The 18,636-nt window shown below is 36.3% G+C and overlaps 1 protein-coding gene across 1 annotated transcript; it reads right to left on the bottom strand.

Moving 5' to 3' along the window:
- Window positions 1–305: 305 nt before the first annotated feature.
- On the bottom strand, window positions 306–14,355 carry stam (signal transducing adaptor molecule (SH3 domain and ITAM motif) 1). Its single transcript, XM_048162188.1, has 14 exons — window positions 14,006–14,355; window positions 10,951–11,035; window positions 10,202–10,277; window positions 9,980–10,075; window positions 9,747–9,893; window positions 8,370–8,460; window positions 8,080–8,281; window positions 5,565–5,659; window positions 4,606–4,694; window positions 4,293–4,380; window positions 4,137–4,191; window positions 3,812–3,965; window positions 3,540–3,673; window positions 306–1,920 (listed from the first exon to the last, which is right to left on the bottom strand). The coding sequence occupies exons 1-14, from the start codon at window positions 14,043–14,045 to the stop codon at window positions 1,713–1,715; spliced, it is 1,560 nt and encodes a 519-aa protein (XP_048018145.1). The 5' UTR covers window positions 14,046–14,355; the 3' UTR covers window positions 306–1,712.
- Window positions 14,356–18,636: the final 4,281 nt, after the last annotated feature.

Here is an 18,636-nt window from a genome sequence, read left to right as displayed (position 1 = left end):
CCTTATTCTGCATGACCATATTCTACATAACGTCCCATAATCCTACCAAATACCTAAACCTAACTACCTTACCAACTATTAATAAGCAGTAATGAGGAAAAAGTCATAGTTAATTGTGAGAATCTGACCTAATAATCAATCTGTTTCCAAATTATTTTATTTCTTATTCACTACTTATACTACACTAATTGCAAGGAATGCCTTGCTGTCGTAAACTAGCTCCTGAACCAGTAAGCCACTAATCAACCACCTGTCTGCCTGAGCAAAGAACACACTAGTGACGCATAAACATGAGACACAACATATGCCGTACATTTGGCCTAGTTTTATTGTGAATACTAATAATTAAGATGATTAAAATAGTACATACAAACAACTGGGTACATAGAACCGATACACCAAAAACAGTCATTTTCCCTGTGGATAAGGTTGACGTAAGGATTATCATCTCCGTGTGCAAATGCTAAGGTGTTACATTAGAACTGGCCCATGGTCCCAATTTCCCAGAATGTTCTCTATGAAAGGTCAATAACTACTCTGATAACACTGTAGCTACATTGAGACAGAGATGTGGGGTACTGCCTTAGTTTAGAATAGGAGATTCAAATGAACCGAGTCTGTTCTCTTTAGTGTCAGTCTCAGCCCTCGCCAGGACTTACGAAGTTAGTTCAATCATTCCACGTGCTACGGTGCATTTACACGTGATTCATTCATTCCCAGGGGATACGTTCGCAAAATCCAAGACAAGTTGCATGAGTATTTCTATCATCTGTTTTGAAAGGAGGAGTTAAGAGTGCAGGGTTAATGCCATTCGGGTTCTTCGAGAGCTTAGGAAACGTACGTTTTAAAGTGGGCACATCTGAAATGAGGGTAATGGAAAAAGGTAAATTAAAAGTGCATGATGTGGAGTAGCATTACTCCTCAACTTCCCACGTGCCCTTTCTACAGAAGCAGCAGCTGCTTTGAACGTTACGCTCTAAAGACAGAGGTGAGCTCTTGTATATACACATCTGCACACAGGCAGAATATTACATCCTTCTATTAATGTACTGTCAATTAAAACAGCAAAACGACAATCAAAATATAAATAAAATACACTAAAAAAAACATTTGATCTTTTTTTAACACTGAGTAGTGAGCTTAAAGACATCGGGGTGATGGGCCACTGTCAAGACAATGGCAGTGTTTCGCTATATGGTTCTGGAGGAGAGATGCGAGATGACTTCTGTGGGCTTGAACGCTCTCTCTCTCGCATACACACACACACACACACACACACACAGACATAGTGATGAGAAATTAACCTGTTGTGACAAACACCGGACTATCAGGGACCTACATTTGAACAGAAATGTATGTACAACACAAGCATGCTCTCTTTGTGTGTTTTCCTGTAAGAAACATCCAGTTAAGTATTACTAGAATGAAAATGCAAAATAAATGGTATAACTTAGTGTTACTCATTACCTTCAACAAAATGTTCTTATAAAAGAGACCAAAAAAAGAACCGCTCTGTGAGAACACTACCTGTTAGTAGTCAACAATCGGCACATCCCGTCATGATCAGAATCAGTGTTTGTTTGTAGTGTGTCTTAAAGAAGAGGAGGAGAAGACAATCTAGGAGATATCTGTGTGTGAACTGAATGTTCTTTGTTTATGACTGGAAGTGTGTGTGTCTGTATGAAACCAGAGAGGTTGAGTCTCTAGGGGTCCTATAAGAGGGCTTTCTCAGGGTAAGGGGTCTGTTGGTTGTCTGCAGTAGCAGGGTGGCTTTGGGAGGAGGGCACACTGTAGCCGTGGGTCTGGGTCATGCCCGCTGGAGCGCCGCCTGGGGTCTGGTAGGACTGGACATCAGCTGGGGCCAGGCTGCCAGGAGAGGGGCTGTAGACTGGAGGCTGGCCCATGTACATATGGACATCACTGATAAACACATGTGACAAAAACAAATCAGTTTTTTTATAGAATTATACTAATATAATGCATTGATACAGATTTTCATTTTTTGTTAATTTAACCCTCTGGCACGGTCTTTTTGACCCCAAATGATGTTTTCTGAAATTTAAAAAAAAAAAAAAAGAAGTTATCTTTGTCCGAATGGCATGAGACTTTGTACGGTTGTCAACACTGTCTAGATCTACAAATAAAAAAATAAATTGGAATGACATCTGTTTTTATGTTAGTGTGAGAAAAAAAAAGTCACACTTGTGCTGTTTAGAGACCCTGCTTAGAAATGGACAAAATTCATCTTCAAAATCAGAAACAATGCAGACCACACATAGACAGAATCCATACGTTTTATATTTCCTCATTTGTTATTTCTGTTCAGTTCATTGCATTTTGATGTTCATGTCGAGTATTTTTACTCAATATGTAATATATAACTGTTCATTTCTGTTAATTTTTGTTCTGTTTATTTAGTAACTGAAGTGTAGATTAAATTTGTAGAATTATATGAAAAACAGATGTTTGAAATAAATTATAAAGTTTAAAGACTCCAACTTTTCTCTTTGTAGCATCTTGTTCAGGTTTGATTCTAATCATGATGTAACATTTTTTAAAAACTTTAATTTTTTTTTATTGTTTTTCATAATATGTAGATATGAATCCAACTGCAAAAAAAACTTGTGAAAAGATGTCTTTCAGTTAGTCAAATAGCAAATAGTGGAGCTCTGCAGCCATCTACTGGATAAAGTGATAATTTTTTAATTTTAAAACTGCATTTTTCCAAAAGATGGGCAAAAATCGTACACTAAACCATGTCCTAATTATCCATGTTATCCCCATGAATGAAAGTTAGAAATGTGGGTCTTTTATAAAGTGAAAGGCTGTTTTTGTATAAAAACCTATTTAATTTTTTTTTTTTTTTTATATACATTTAAAAAATATCATAAATCCTCCAAAAACTGCACAAATGTGGAGTAAAACATTGATAAACTGAGTAAAAATTACATTTGTTTAAATAAAAAAAAAAATATTTTGTTACAAAATTACATTTTGTTGCCTGGGGTCTCTGGAGACTCCAAACATCCCAAGTGTCAACCCCAAATGAACAGCACCAGAGGGTTAATAATAATTATTATTAAATTAATTGATCCAACTTTTTATTTTTATTCAGGTAATAACAATAGTAATTTCAATGAATTGATACATATTTTCATTTTTTATTATTGTAAATTTAACAACAATATATAAATACAATTTTATAAATGCATTGATACAGCATTTTAATTTTAAGTTTATAACAAGAATATTGTTTATTTAATAATAATTATTAAATGAATTGATAACTTTATTGTCAATTAATTATTGTTAAATAATGTAATAATAATAATAAATATATCAATGCATTGATACAAACTTTTTTATTATTGTAAATGTAAAAACAGCAACAATATAAAAAAAAATATATCATCATCATTAATACATAGATACAGCCTTTTATTTTGATACAACTTTTATTTTTTTTATTTTAAAATAATAATAAATTTCAAAATATTTTGAAATTCTTTTATTTGTGAAATATAATAAAATGTGATTACCTGGGAGCCGGCTGCCCAGCCATTGGTGTTCCTGTTTGGTTCATTGCAGTGAGCTGCTCCATTGGAACGTTGTATCCCGGTACTGCTGTGCTACCCATTGCATACTGCCCTCCAGTGGACTGGCCAGGGTACACCTGAAAATAAAACAGACTTTCTCTAATATACCACTGCCAAAACAATCAACAACAAATAGCCATCATAACAAATCGTATTTAGCATTAAATCATATCTAGCAAACTTATAATATACACAGTTTCATCACAGATTCTCACCTGTTGGGAAGCGTTTGGGGTCTGCTGCATGTAGTATTGCTGGCTCTGTAGTTTAGCATACATAGTGTATACTGGGTCTTCATTCATTAGCTTAGCATAGAGAGACAGTGCTTCCATGACCTTCACGTTCAGGTCGGACAGCTCTGAGTGTTTTCTGAAAACAAGCATGACAGATTTATTACATGTGAGATCTCTGGGGGAATGAAACATGCATTTGATTCATTGGACATTCACTACAAATAATTGGAGGTTTGTTTACAGGCTTTTCTAGACATATGGAAGGATGGATGTTTTATTATTTAAATTAGTTTTTAGATGGGAATACCTGTCAATCTCCTCCAACTTCTGATCAATGAGAGGACCCATCTGGTTGCAAGCAGCTGATTGTGGGAGGGGGAACAACTATTAATCAGTGGACCAATCTCGAGAACACAGAACCAACGAACTCTGTCAGAGCATACGGATATGGTTTTACACTCACCCTCCAACTGCAGGAGTTCACAGCTGTCCGACTGGTCATCTGTTGGATCCGCACTCTGGATCATCTGAAGCAGCTGGTCCATTTTCTCCTGCAGAACATTCCAAAGACATTAAAACCAGACTGCATGACACTTCTATGAGAGCTGCTACTACCCTTAACACAGTTCTCCAATGAGAGCATCTGACAACTTTAGATGGAAATAGTGAATTATGGATCATTCTTGATTCACTATTGGTCTAGAGTTGTAAGGGGTGTTTGAAACAAATGAATCAAAGCAACACTGCCAAACACTATGAGATATATGCAGCCTCACCTCATCAATGTAGACAGGCTCTGGCTCCGGTTCAATCGTCTCTACCTGGACGTCTTCACTGAACTGCACAGTCTTCTTCTCTGTTTTCACTAAAGACAGAAAAACATTAAAGATAAAATCATGTAATGTAATAAGCAGAGAACCAACATCCAAGAGGATATTACTGTCACAATGTACACTGGGATCCAAAAGTCTGAGACCACACTGAAAATCTGGGATTAAAAATATAATTTAAATCTGGAAATAAACATTCTGCACTACTTCTAGGTCCTCAAAACAAGCATTTTGTGACACTGATCATATGAACTCCTTTTGTACAGACAGTCAAATGTTCTTCCAATGGAGCTCAAGATGCTCTTTTGGTCACTTACTTATTTAAAAAAATTCCCTAGTGGTCTTTACCTTTTAGACCCCACTGTAATTACTGTTTTTCATTGTATTGAATACTGAATGACTAATAATACACTACCTATCAAAAGTTTGGGGTCGGTAAGATTTGATAAGACTGCTCACCAATGATGCATTTATTTGATAAAAAAAAAACAGTAATATTATGAAATATTTTAATATATTTTAAAATGTAATTTATTCCAGTGATGGCAAAGCTGAATTTTCAGCAGTCTTCAGTGTCACATGATCCTTCAGAAATCATTCTAATATGCTGATTTGGTCCTTAAGAAACATTTCTTACTTTTATCTATACTTAAAACAGTTGTGTTGCTTAATATTTTTGAGGAAACCTTGATACATTTTTTGCACAAAGATTCTTTGGTGAATAAAAAGTTCAAAAGAACAGCATTTATTTGAAATACAATTGATTGATTTTGATCCATTTAATGCATCCTTGCTGAAAACATTCTGAATGAGAGTGTAAAAAGAGAAACTATTGGAAAAAAAACTGTCAGAGAGGAAGAGGCATTGAAGGGCTGAAAAAGAGTAGATGTGACAGCTTTACTCACTCATCTCAGGCTCTGCTGTAAGGTCTGCTGTCACAAAGTTTGACGGAAAAAGCCCAACACCCTGATACGTCTCACCCTTCCACCAGTTAGGGTCACTGTGATAGAGAAGAGATGCTTAAGCCACCTCCCTCCAAGTTTCATTTAAAAAAAAAAAAAAAAGAAACTCTTCGGCTGTGTTTAGAATCATTCACTCCATCTCTACAGAGAGCTGAACGAACAAATTGCCAAAAAAAAATTGACACAGAAGCCCTATTCGGACGGGACAAGTTTTCTGATCACCCAACGTTTGTGATTTGATGTGTCAATTTGGACGGGACTAACATCTTCATGTTAATTACAGAGGTTGGAGTGTGCGTTTTATAGACATGGGTGTTATAGTAGGTCATTTGCTGTGCTTGTATGCATCACGTATAACCAGGGCCTAGAACTAACTTTTTGCCACACCTGCCAATGGCCGGTGACGTAAAAAAACATTTACTAACAGTAGTTTTCAGGAACAGAAATTTAAATTTAAGTAATAAAATGTAAAATAACAAATACAGTAAATCTTCACTGTATAAATTAAACAAATTAATCCTTATTGAAGTTACAAAAGTTATTCAATCAGGAGCAACGAGTAATTTTTTCTCTGTCCTTTGTTGTTTGATTAACATTAAAGGTGCCCTAGATTATGTTTTTAAAAGATGTAATAAGTCTAAGGTGTCCCCTGAATGTGTCTGTGAAGTTTCAGCTCAAAATACCCCATAGATTCTTTTTTATTAATTTTTTTAACTGCCTATTTTGGGGCATCATTATAAACGCGCCGATTTTATGCTGCAGCCCCTTTAAATCCCGTGGTCCACGCCCACAGAGCTCGCGCTTGCCTTGAACAGTGCCTTAAAGTTCACACAGCTAATATAACCCTCAAAATGGATCTTTACAAAGTGTTCGTCATGCATGCAGCATGCATGCGTCGGATTATGTGAGTATTGTATACTGTTATATTGTTTACTTCTGATTTTGAATGAGTTTGATAGTGCTCCGTGGCTAACGGCTAATGCTACACTGTTGGAGAGATTTATAAAGAATGAAGTTGTGTTTATGAATTATACAGACTGCAAGTGTTTAAAAATGAAAATAGCGACGGCTCTCTTGTCTCCGTGAATACAGTAATAACCGATGGTAACTTTAACCACATTTAACAGTACATTAGCAACATGCTAACGAAACATTTAGAAAGACAGTTTACAAATATCACGTTATCATGGATCATTTCAGTTATTATTGCTCCATCTGCCATTTTTCACTATTGTTCTTGCTTGCTTACCTAGTCTGATGATTTGGTTGTGCACATCCAGACGTTAATACTGGCTGCCCTTGTCTAATGCCTTTTATAATGTTGGAAACATGGGCTGGCATATGCAAATAATGGGGGCGTACACACCGACTGTTACGTAACAGTTTGTGTTATGTTGAGATTCGCCTGTTCTTCTGAGGTCTTTTAAACAAATGAGATTTATATAAAAAGGAGGAAACAATGGAGTTTGAGACTCACTGTATGTCATTTCCATGTACTGAACTCTTGTTATTTAACAATGCCAAGATAAATTCAATTTTTCATTCGAGGGCACCTTTAAAAACAGACAGCAGCAGGATTATTAGGCTGCTGTCACTTTAAGACTTAATGTACAGATCCAATATCCTGACACGTGTTTTCTTTGACACTATGTTTACTAGGATACTCGGCGAGACTGGCTTTTTTTTTTTTTTTTTTTTTACATAATTTTGTGTGAATCTGTCTATTCAAATGCAGGAAGACATGAAGGACAGCTTAATCTAGTTTTGTCTGAGACACGTCTTTCTCTGCGCGGATGCGCGCACTTAAACTTCCCACAGAGTTCATGTTCTCACAACATTGCATTGTTAGAATTCATAAAAATGTTACCGGCCAACTGCTGTTTGACATCGTGTCATATACTCATCAGCGCTGATTTTTACTCGCATTTGGCACTTTGGCGAGTGTTAATTTTAGGCCCTGTGTATGACATATGTCTTTTAATGAATTACTTACTGATATAACTTAAATTGTTTTTATTAATAAACCCCTATTTAAATAAACTTCACATGAATTTATTTAAGTGGCTGTTTATAATAAACCAACATAAGTGAGCATTTATTAATTTTATAATTCAATTTTTTCGTTAAATACCAGCCATATTGAAATGAAAGCACGCGTAAGAATGGCGTGCAAACGGTAGCTCATAAAACATGTGAGAAGAAGCATTAGTACAATACAATATTGGCACAGATATTCAAATTCGGACTGGATTTGATTTCTCAGAGGACCGTTGTGTGAGAAAAATACAGACACAGCAGAATCAGACAGGATTAAGATCACAAGTACGCCAGTAAAACGTGAACTTCTCTAACATTCTCCATGAAAACTAGTCCTGTCCAAATAGGGCTAAAGGGAATGATTAGAAATACAGCCTTGAACCATTTTGTCGTGACCATCAATGAACAGAACCAGACTCGCCTATCATCCAGGATGGTGATAATCTCGCCTGATTTAAAGGTGAGCTCATTGTCTTCGGCTGCCTCAAAGTCATAGATGGCCCTGACCTTTCTGCCCTCAGTCTTGTGAGAGGTGATGAGGCTGCTGGTGCTCGGGTAGAGGCCAGACAGAGAGACCTGAGGCTGCTGCTGGTGTCGCTGGTCCTTCAGAGACAGTTCAATCGCTGAGACAGAGACACAGAGACAGAGAGATTACCTCCCTTTCTTCAAGGCAATTCACTGCAGACATCAGCATTACAGATTTGTGCCTACCTTTAGCAAGGTCTTCTTCTTCCTTCTTGTTTGTTGAAGTTGCAGGGTCTTTAGCTACCAATGCAGGACTGGCTTTAGCTTGATCTGCTGCCTGAACAAATAAAGTAAAACATCTCATTACTTAAACATTATACACACACATATTTTCTCCTTTTAAAACTAAATACTCATTCAGACAAAGTCTGTCACAAAACACAAGGTTATAAATATTCAACAAGTAGTTTGTTCAATTTGTTGTTATTCCATTTGAACTGTCTCTTAATTGTTCAGCATCCTAAAAAATAAAATAAATAAAAAATCTAAACTTTGAGAAGTCCAACATAATGGAAAAAGTCTCTCTTTTTTTGCAAATAATACTAATAACAAAATAAGAATAATAGTAAAGTATTTTTTTTAATGCATACATATATACACACACACACACTACCGATCAAAAGTTTGGGGTCGTGAGATTTTTTAAATGTTTTTGAAAGAAGTCTAATATACTCACCAAGACTGCATTTACAGAAAAAAAAAAAAGAAAGGAAAAAAATACAGTTAAAACAGTAATATTGTAAAATATATTTACAACTTAAAATTATTGTTTTCTATTTGAATATATTTTAAAGCCTATTTTATTCCTGTGATGAAAAAGCAGATTTATTTTAGTAGCCAGTACTCCAGTCTTCAGAGTGTCACATGATCCTTCACAAATTTACATTTATTCATTAAACACGGGCATCAAACAAGGAGAAGTGATAGTAATACAAAGTTTCAGACATTGTTCAGAAGAGTACAAGCTAAATGAAGGCACTGACAGTTTTTTTTTTTTTTTTGTGCCCACGGAAAAGATTCTTGAATATTGTCAGGGATTCGGCTGTCCGGATAGGGTTGGAAAGATCATCCCACCAGCAAAAAATAGTGAACAAAATCATTCTAATATGCTGATTTGGTGCTCAAGTAACATTTCAATGTTGAATTATTCAACAGTTGAGCTGCTTAATATTTTAGTGAAAACTGTGATTTTTTTCCCCCCCGGATGAACGCAAAGTTTAAAAGAACAGCATTTATTTGAGATAGAAATCTTTTGTAATGTTAAATGTCTTTTCTGTCGCTTTTGATCACTTATTGCATCTTTGCTGAGAAAAAAAAAGAAGAAAAAAAATCTTACTGACCCCAAACCTTTGAACGGTATTTCCTTTATTATCAGGTTAAGCATGTTTTTTTTGTTGTTTTTTTTTTTTGTGCTGAAGATTCAGATTTGGCCTTTAAACTGAAACTATACTCCTGACACACATTAAATTCCCTACACACTTAAATAACAAGTAACTACAGCATTTCACAGAATCCAGTGAACTGGCAGATCTGGACAGCAGGGAGCTGGACTGAGCCGCTCACCTGAGAGCCCACCGCAGGGAAGATGACGCCCTGTTCTCTGAGGTTCTTGATCATGGCCGATATGAGGCTGAGCTGGGGGTCATTACGGAAATCCTCAGCCCACTCCACCATGAGAGCCTTCAGCTTCTCACACACTTTTGGGTGGCCCTTGAGAAGAAAGGCCTAAACATCAGTCTCATACTGCTGGACAAGACAATGACGCATACAGTATTTCTACAAACAAAAGTACGTACCTTATTTAGCACATTGCTAACTTCACTAGCAAATTCCCTGGAGCAGACTTCTAAATGGAATATTTTTCCACAGTTTGACACACACGCACCAAGTAGCTATGAAAGAGAAAACTCTTATTTCATTCTCAGTAGGTCATTAATGGCCTCTGATGTTTGCATACTTGAGATGGAACCATGCTTCCTGGGCATCCACTAGACAGCATTAAGAATAGTTTGCCTTACCGTCAACGCTTGCATGGCAACATGAGGATCCTTGTGATTCACTCTCCTCATTATAGATCGCAGGCATTCTTTAGGCCTTCAGAAGACAAGAAAAAACATTTAACTCACTAAACATTCATTAAAGGGTTAGTTCACCCAAAAGTGAAAATTATCCCATGAATTACTCACCCTCAAGCCATCCTAGCTGTATATGACTATCTTCTTTCAGAGGAACACAATTGGAAATATATTTGAAAATATCCTGACTCTTCCAAGCTTTATAATGGTTGTGAATGGGGGGGGGGGGGGGCATGATTTTGAGGGGGATCAATAAAGGCCTTCTAAAATCAAAGCGATGGGTTTTTGTAAGAAAAATATCCATTTTTAAAATTTTATAAACTAAAATAACTAGCTTCCGGCAGTTATTAAAGTTTTAAAAATGGATATTTTTCTTACTAAAAACCAATCGCTTTACTTCAGAAGGCCTTTATTGACCACCTGGAGTCGTACAGATTATTTTTATGATGGATGGATGCATTTTTTTTTGGGATTCAAAATTGCACCCCCTATTCACTACAATTATAAAACTTGGGATGAGCCAGGATATTTTTAAATATATCTCTGATTGTGTTTGTCTGAAAGAAGATAGTCATATACACCTAGGATGGCTTGAAGGTGAGTAAATCATAGAATAATTTCATTTTTTGGGTGAACTAATCCTTTAATCTAAAAGACACTTTCAAAATAATTCTGAATGCTTGTTCACCAACCCAGTGCGAGACTGTCCGATCTTGTCACAAATATCCAGAATGAGGCCCCAGTCCTCAGCTGTGTTCATCTCACTTGTCGCTTTCTCTGCAAAAGAATAGTTACTCAAATGTTTATCTCTCATGACAAAAGTTTCCAGTGATTTCACAGATTCAACAGCATAACTTTTATATACATAATCATAATGAATAAATGTGCATCTGTGAAAGGCCACAGGTTCTGTTAAGGCCCAGATATACTTCAAATGAAATGAAGTCCTTTCAAACGATATCAGGCCAAAACAATGTTCTTTTTTTGTAGTCATGTGGACTATTTTAATGATGTCTTTGCTACCTTTCTGGACCTTGAATGTGGTTGTAGCTATGTTGTTTTCTCTTGGGGGATCAGAAACCTCTTGGATTTCATCAAAAATATCTTAATTTGTGTTCCAAGTAATAAATGACAGAAATTTAATTTTTGGGTGAACTAACCCTTTAATAAAAAAGGTTAAAGGGTTAGTTCACCCAAAAATGAAAATAATGTCATTTATTACTCACCCTCATGTCGTTCCACACCCGTAAGACCTTCATTCATCTTCAGAACACAAATTAAGATATTGTTGATGAAATCCAATGGCTCAGTGAGGCCTCCATTGAGAGCAAAGCCATTCAAACTCCATTCAATGTCCATAAAGGTACTAAAAACATATTTGAAACAGTTCATGTGAGTTCAGTGGTTCTATCTTAATATTATAAAGTGAAAAGAATACTTTTTGTGTGCCAAAAAAACTAATGCTGCGTCCCAATTCGCCTACTTATACTACGTCCTAAAAGTATGTACTGTTTTTGTAAAGAAAAAGTACATACTTTTGAGTGTGTAGCAGAAGAGTATGCAAGCTTTGGGACATACTACCTCGTCATAATTGCGTCTTTAACGGATGTTCTGTCGCTTAGTTACGCAACCTGTAACTGTTTAAACTGTCCTGTCAATCATCTTGTCACAGATAAAATCCTCCACATTCAATTAAATTTATTTTCCTACCGTTTCGGAGAGAAATGTAGTGGCACGTTTATCTGCCAGTCATGGGTCTTTCATGCAATAACTCTCCTCATCTTTGCATAACGATGCATTTAAAAGTTAATTACCAAACGCATCGTTATATAAAGTTCACAATGCTGTTGCAAATGAAATATAATGTGGATAACATTTAATAAATATCTTTTCATCAGGTTAGATACTGATTATTAATCATTTAAGCCCCTTTATCTTAACCGCTCTGCTTAACCGTCGGTCTTGCACATCCGCCATGTTTGTAGTTTTTTAACACTTTTTACTCGTATTTGTAGTTCTAATCGAATCCTCGTCCCCAGCGCAATGTGTGATGGGTAATATTAGCGATTAGAAGTGTGTACGGATCTGCACTTCGAATTCTAACCGGAAAAAGTAGACCATCCGGGTATCTTCGGAATACTCATTTCAACATAATACGATTTGGGACATACTAATTCTTTTTTTCGAAATACTATTTAGGACGGATAGTATGCGAATTGGGACGCAGCATAAATAAAAATATCTAGTGATGGGCCGATTTCAAAACACTGCTTCATGAAGCTTCTGAGCTTTATGAATCTTTTGTTTTGAATCAGTGATTCAGATCTCCTATCAAACGGCTAGACTGCTGAAATCACGTGACTTTGGCACTCCGATTCACTGATTCGATTCGTAAAGCTCTGAAGCAGTGTTTTGAAATCGGCCCATATAGATACTGTTGAAAAGTCTTTATTTTGGTTTTTTTTGCAGCACAAAAAGTATTCTTGTCGCTTTATAATACTTAGAACCACTGAACTCACATAAACTGTCTCAAATATGTTTTTAGTACCTTTATGAATCTTGAGATTTTGAATGGCTTTGCTCTCAATAGAGGCCTCAATGAGCCATCGGATTTCATCAACAATATCTTAATTTGTGTTCCGAAGATGACCGAAGGTCTTACGGGTGTAGAATGACATGAGGGCGAGTAATAAATGACATTATTTTCATTTTGGGTGAACTAACCCTTTAATTTACAGACACTTACAGAAAGCAATAGCCCTGTTTACAGAAGCTTAACCAGTGACCTACATTAGTTGTGAGATTCTGTTGATCAATCTAGCAAGCTGTCAAATAGAGTACATAGGTTAACAAACAAAAACACACCTCCCACTGTCAGAAACTCAGTATCTGCAATTTGGTACAGAGACACCAATACAAAATATTCAAAATAAACAAAACCGACCTATAGACTAATTCTATATGTACTATGCCATCAGGCAGCCAATAACATCTGCAGCTACTGAACATCAGACCACTTAGTCACTGCCAAAATCTGACATTTCCCACATCGCCAGTATTTCATATGCAATGTATGATCAACTCATGTATTATTAATTAACCTATAAGTGCATTAATTAAATACTAAATATAAGTGCAAGCATTTATATTACATCAGCACATGCTGGCTAAGGTAGTTTAATGGTGGTCCAAACAAAATTACCACCAACAGGCTCAAATATCTTAATAATAGCCTATTATAAAGGATACAGTCATAGCAAAACAAACACGGTTAATAACATATAAGAGCAGCAGATGGGGACATTTGCAGCGTCACCGTATGAACCGTTAGCTCGTGTGCGAACGCCTTCAGGTCGGGTCTGAATTAAACCATTAAGCGTGAGATGGCTCTAATCATCTAAAGTGAACTGCAAAGCACCTGTTTTTACTCAATAGTGCACTGTCAGTGCCATACAAACAGAGAAAATGAGATTCTGCTCGCGTACAATCATAGCTTCTTCAGCTACAAACTTGGCTAGCCATCAGGCTAATAAACACGTCTAGCTGTGAGATTGTTGTCATTAATGTCCAGGTTAGTAGTCAAAACCGCTGGTTGGAATTATTTAACCACCAGAATGCCATTGCGAAAATCTCACAAATATTTAAAGTCAACTGGTAATTAAATAGAAAGCCGGTGGGTTGCCAGGAACAACAATAGACAGAGATGATGTCCCGTTAGCTCGCCTGCTAACTGCAAGACAAACTTACCAACATCTTGATCAAAGGGATTTGACGTGAAGAGAGGCATGGCCGAGATATACACGCAACGAAATCTAAGCTCGATCCTCTTCTTGTTCGTCTCCCTGTCAGCACTTGCTTAAAAGTGAATTAATAATCATAATAAAATAGAAACTACAGTCAGTGTTGCTGATGGGATCCCCTCCTCAGTCACTTACTCGCAGCAGTGCATTCTGGGTAATAGAGGTGTCGCTGGAGTGTGCACATACTATACAGTCTATAACACACAGACAAACAGCTAAATAAATATGAGCAGGATTATATGTACCGTGCGAGATTCGACACTGGAATTTGTTAATCGGCTAGTGTAAATGATGAATTATTGAAGGTTATGGAAAAAACAGCTGATAAATCATATGACTTAATCACATGGTAGACTATCTCTGACTCAGCAGTCACGAGATAATATAAACACTTCTTTTTTTTTTTTGGACAGTTAAACATAATTTGTGACTTTTGTGATTTTGGAAGTGGTCACAAGTGCTATTTCTCTCAGTAACTAAAAGGAGTGTGTGGTAAAAAGTTGAAATGACAAATCACTGATTCTTGAGAGATGGGACAAAACATGTCCAGCAATTGTAACTTCTATTAGGTTTAAAAATAAAAAGAATTATAAATGTTATGAGGGATTAATAATAAAATGTATTTATCAAAATTATCTCCTTCAATTTATTTTTATCATTATTATATCAAATCACTTATTGTCTTCTCACTACATTTAAAACAGTGTGTTCACAAAGAAGGGTTCAATCATTCATATGCAATAAAATGGACATTTAATGATGAAAAAGATTGTTTTATTAAAAAGCAACACTTGATAATATCTCATGTCAGAGCAAGGTTGTTTTTCAATGAGACAGGCATGTTTTATAAGATTTCAAAGTTGTGTCCCCACTTTTTGACAAAATGTGTGTTTTCTCTAGCAGTGATTTTATATGTTGGTTTCAAAGAGGATAATTCATACGGTACAATACCGTCATATTTTTGCTATAGCTCTGAGTTAAACAAGTAAACACATTCCTTTAGACAAGGCGGGATTGTCCATAAATATTAGGTTTTATCATAAAATGGAACATTTAAATAGGTTATTTACATTTATAAAATAAAAATGTTTTAGAAAGAAGTCTCTTATGCTCACCAAGGCTGCATTTACTAGATTAAAAAAGTAAAGTTGTGAAATATTATTTCAATATAAAATATTGTTTTTTATTTTAATATATTTTAAAGGCCCGCTGAAGTGTCTTGGAAAACGCAGCATTATTCAATGTGTTAAAGGATTAGTTCACTTTCAAATTAAAATTTCCTGATAATTTACTCACCTCCATGTCATCCAAGATGTTTATGTCTTTCTTTCTTCAGTCGAAAAGAAATTAAGGTTTTTGATGAAAACATTCCAGGATTTTTCTCCATATAGTGGACTTCAATGGCCTCCAAACGGTTGAAGGTCAAAATTACAGTGTCATTGCAGCTTCAAAGCGTTCTACACGATCCCAGATGAGGAATAAGGGTCTTATCTAGAGAAACCATCATCATTTTCTAAAAAAAAAAACATTTTATACATTTTAACCATAAATGCTCATCTTGAACTAACTCTCTTCTTCTTCTTCTTTATTAGAATTCCGGCAGTGTAGACACTGCTAAGTGTATTACTGCCATCCTCAGGTCAAAGTTTGAACTAAATTGTCATATTCAATATGCTAGTGCAAGTATATAACAATTAGTTCAAACTTTGACCTGAGGAGGGCAGTAATATTTTCCTTCAGGTCAGTCCTATGTTCATAATAAAAATCTGTTTGAATGTCCGCTGCGATCTTGTCCTTTTAACAGTTAATGGGTTTTCCCATGCCCTGCTGACACTGACAGCGCTAGTCGAAGCATTTGTCATTTGCGTCTTGTTCCATGTTCGCAACAAGTTTCAATATAAAAGTCTTTGTGACTGCCTGACTTGCTCATAAAGACAATCTTTGCTGCCATCTAATGGCGTAATAAATGTAACTTCTGTTGCTGTTCACGGTTAGGGACTATTTTTTCCAGCGGTTGAAAGCCTTTTAATGATTTTACTTCATGACAATTGCATTGATTTACAACAGCTAAGGGGGTTTTAGGCAACGCCTCTTAGCTGTTATAAATTTACTGTAAACCACGGCTTCTTGGGGCTTATTGCTTTAATTTATTCCTGTGGTGGCGAGGCTGAATTTTACACACACACCCTATAATGGAAAACATAATGGAGGTATAATTCATTTTGATGTTTTATTAAGTGTTAATAATGAAATTTTTTTGTTTTTTTTTTTTATAATCAATTAGCACTGCTTTTGTAATTTTTTACAAGATGGACAAAATTATTCACCAAATAAGTCATTCGGTTTAACCAAAATTTCGGTTTTACCTAATGACACTTTTGGTTATACCGAATGACGATATTTTCAAACAATGCTAACAGGCTGATATCTAGCTAGCTAGCTAGTTAAATTGCTAGCTAACTAGCAAAAGGACAATCAAACATTTTATATTTAGTACAAGTTTTTAAAATATTACAACATTTTCCATGTTTTATAGCGGTTGAACCAAATGACCTGATGTTTTGGGACATGTGTATGAGCAAGAGAAAATATGAATTTTTCAACTAGTTAAAAGAGGGTTAGTTACTTTGCTTCATGACCATGTGGTCCTTTGCAGGTGTCTGAATGATGTCACATCACATCCTGTCACATGATGTTGACTGCATGACTTGATCCAAAATGGTCCCTTTATATTGGTTACTCCGAATGACATCAATGAAATTCTCATAACAAAGCAATGACTTCTACATATAATTGTAATATCATTTTGCACTATGTTGATATATGTTATACAATCATGCCAAAATAAAAAAATATATACATTTATTACATTTTAAGATATTTTAATCACAAATGAAATGGCTGTATTGGCCTTTGGACTGTTAAACCGAGTGACCTTGTGACACTTCAGAATCTTTAAAATTCCTTTATATGTAGCAAAATATAATTAAAACCTTTTGGATTCAATAAAAGAGATCTAGTTGTACTACCTTACATACTTTGGATGTCATATATTTGTTTATTATTATTATTAATGCCTTTGGACAGAAAATGACCCATCATGTCCTTATATATACATACATATGTACAGTATCTCACAGAAGTGAGTACACCCCTCACATTTTTGTAAATATTTTATTATATCTTTTCATGTGAAAACACTGAAGAAATGACGCTTTGCTACAATGTAAAGTAGTGAGTGTACAGCTTGTATAACAGTGTAAAGTTGCTGTCCCCTCAAAAAACTCAACACACAGCCATTGATGTCTAAACCACTGGCCACAAAAGTGAGTACGCCCCTAAGTGAAAATGTCCAAATTAGCCATTTTCTCTCCCTGGTGTCATGTGACTCGCTTTTATTACAAGGTCTCAGGTGTGAATGGGGAGCAGGTGTGTTAAATTTGGTGTTATCTCTCTCACGCTGCATTCACACGGGGCGCCGGCGTTAACGCTTCTCATTTACTTTGAATGGGTGACGTCACGCATTGCCGAACTGAATTGTGGGTTCCGTCGCGTCGCTTCACTCGCGTTGCAAGCGGCAGAAGTTGAAGATTTCTCAACTTTTCAAGCGCCAACGCAGGCGTCATCCAATCAGATCGCCCTATGCAAATACCCTAGAGCAGTTGCTAGCCAATTGCGTTTGTGCAACACCGGAAAGTAATGTGATTGGCTGTTACCACTATAATGATCGCATCAACACAAGCTTCAGACACGCCCTCCGTCAAGCGTTGACGCTGACGCCCCGTGTGAATGCAGCGTCGCTCTCTCATACTGGTCACTGGAAGTTCAACATGGCACCTCATGGCAAAGAACTCTCTGATGATCTGAAAAAAAGAAAAGAATTGTTGCTCTACATAAAGATGGCGTAGGCTATAAGAAGATTACCAAGACCCTGAAACTGAGCTGCAGCACGGTGGCCAAGACCATCAGCAGTTTAACAGGACAGGTTCCAATCAGAACAGGCCTCGCCATGGTCGACCAAAGTTGAGTGCACGTGGTCAGTGTCATATCCAGAGGTTTTGTTTGGGAAATAGTCTTAGGAGTGCTGCCAACATTGCTGCAGAGGCTGAAGGGGTGGGGGGTCAGCCTGTCAGTGCTCAGACCATACGCTGCATCAAATTGGTCTGTCGCCCCAGAAGGAAGCCTCTTCTAAAGATGATGCACAAGAAAGCCCTCAAACAGTTTGCTGAAGAAAAGCAGACTAATATTATTTGGTTCAGATGGTGTCAAGCATGTGTGGCGGCAACCAGGTGAGGAGTACAAAGACAAGTGTGTCTTGCCTACAGTCAAGCATGGTGGTGGGAGTGTCATGGTCTGGGGCTGCATAATTTGTTCAGTGTTGTCACATGAAATGATATAATAAAATATTTACAAAAATGTGAGTGGTGTACTCACTTATGTGATATACTGTATATATACACACACACACACACACATACAGGCAGGCAAGGCAATACAGCAGTGGAAACTGATGCAAGTGAGACATTCCACATTCAGACATAAATAATAAGGATAATATAAATGTCAACATAGAGCTTA

Source organism: Megalobrama amblycephala, linkage group LG17, assembly GCF_018812025.1.
Source record: "Megalobrama amblycephala isolate DHTTF-2021 linkage group LG17, ASM1881202v1, whole genome shotgun sequence".
Classification (NCBI taxonomy): Eukaryota; Metazoa; Chordata; class Actinopteri; order Cypriniformes; family Xenocyprididae; genus Megalobrama; species Megalobrama amblycephala.
The sequence above is the reverse complement of the archived record's forward strand: the minus strand, read 5'-3'. Positions and strand labels throughout refer to the sequence as shown.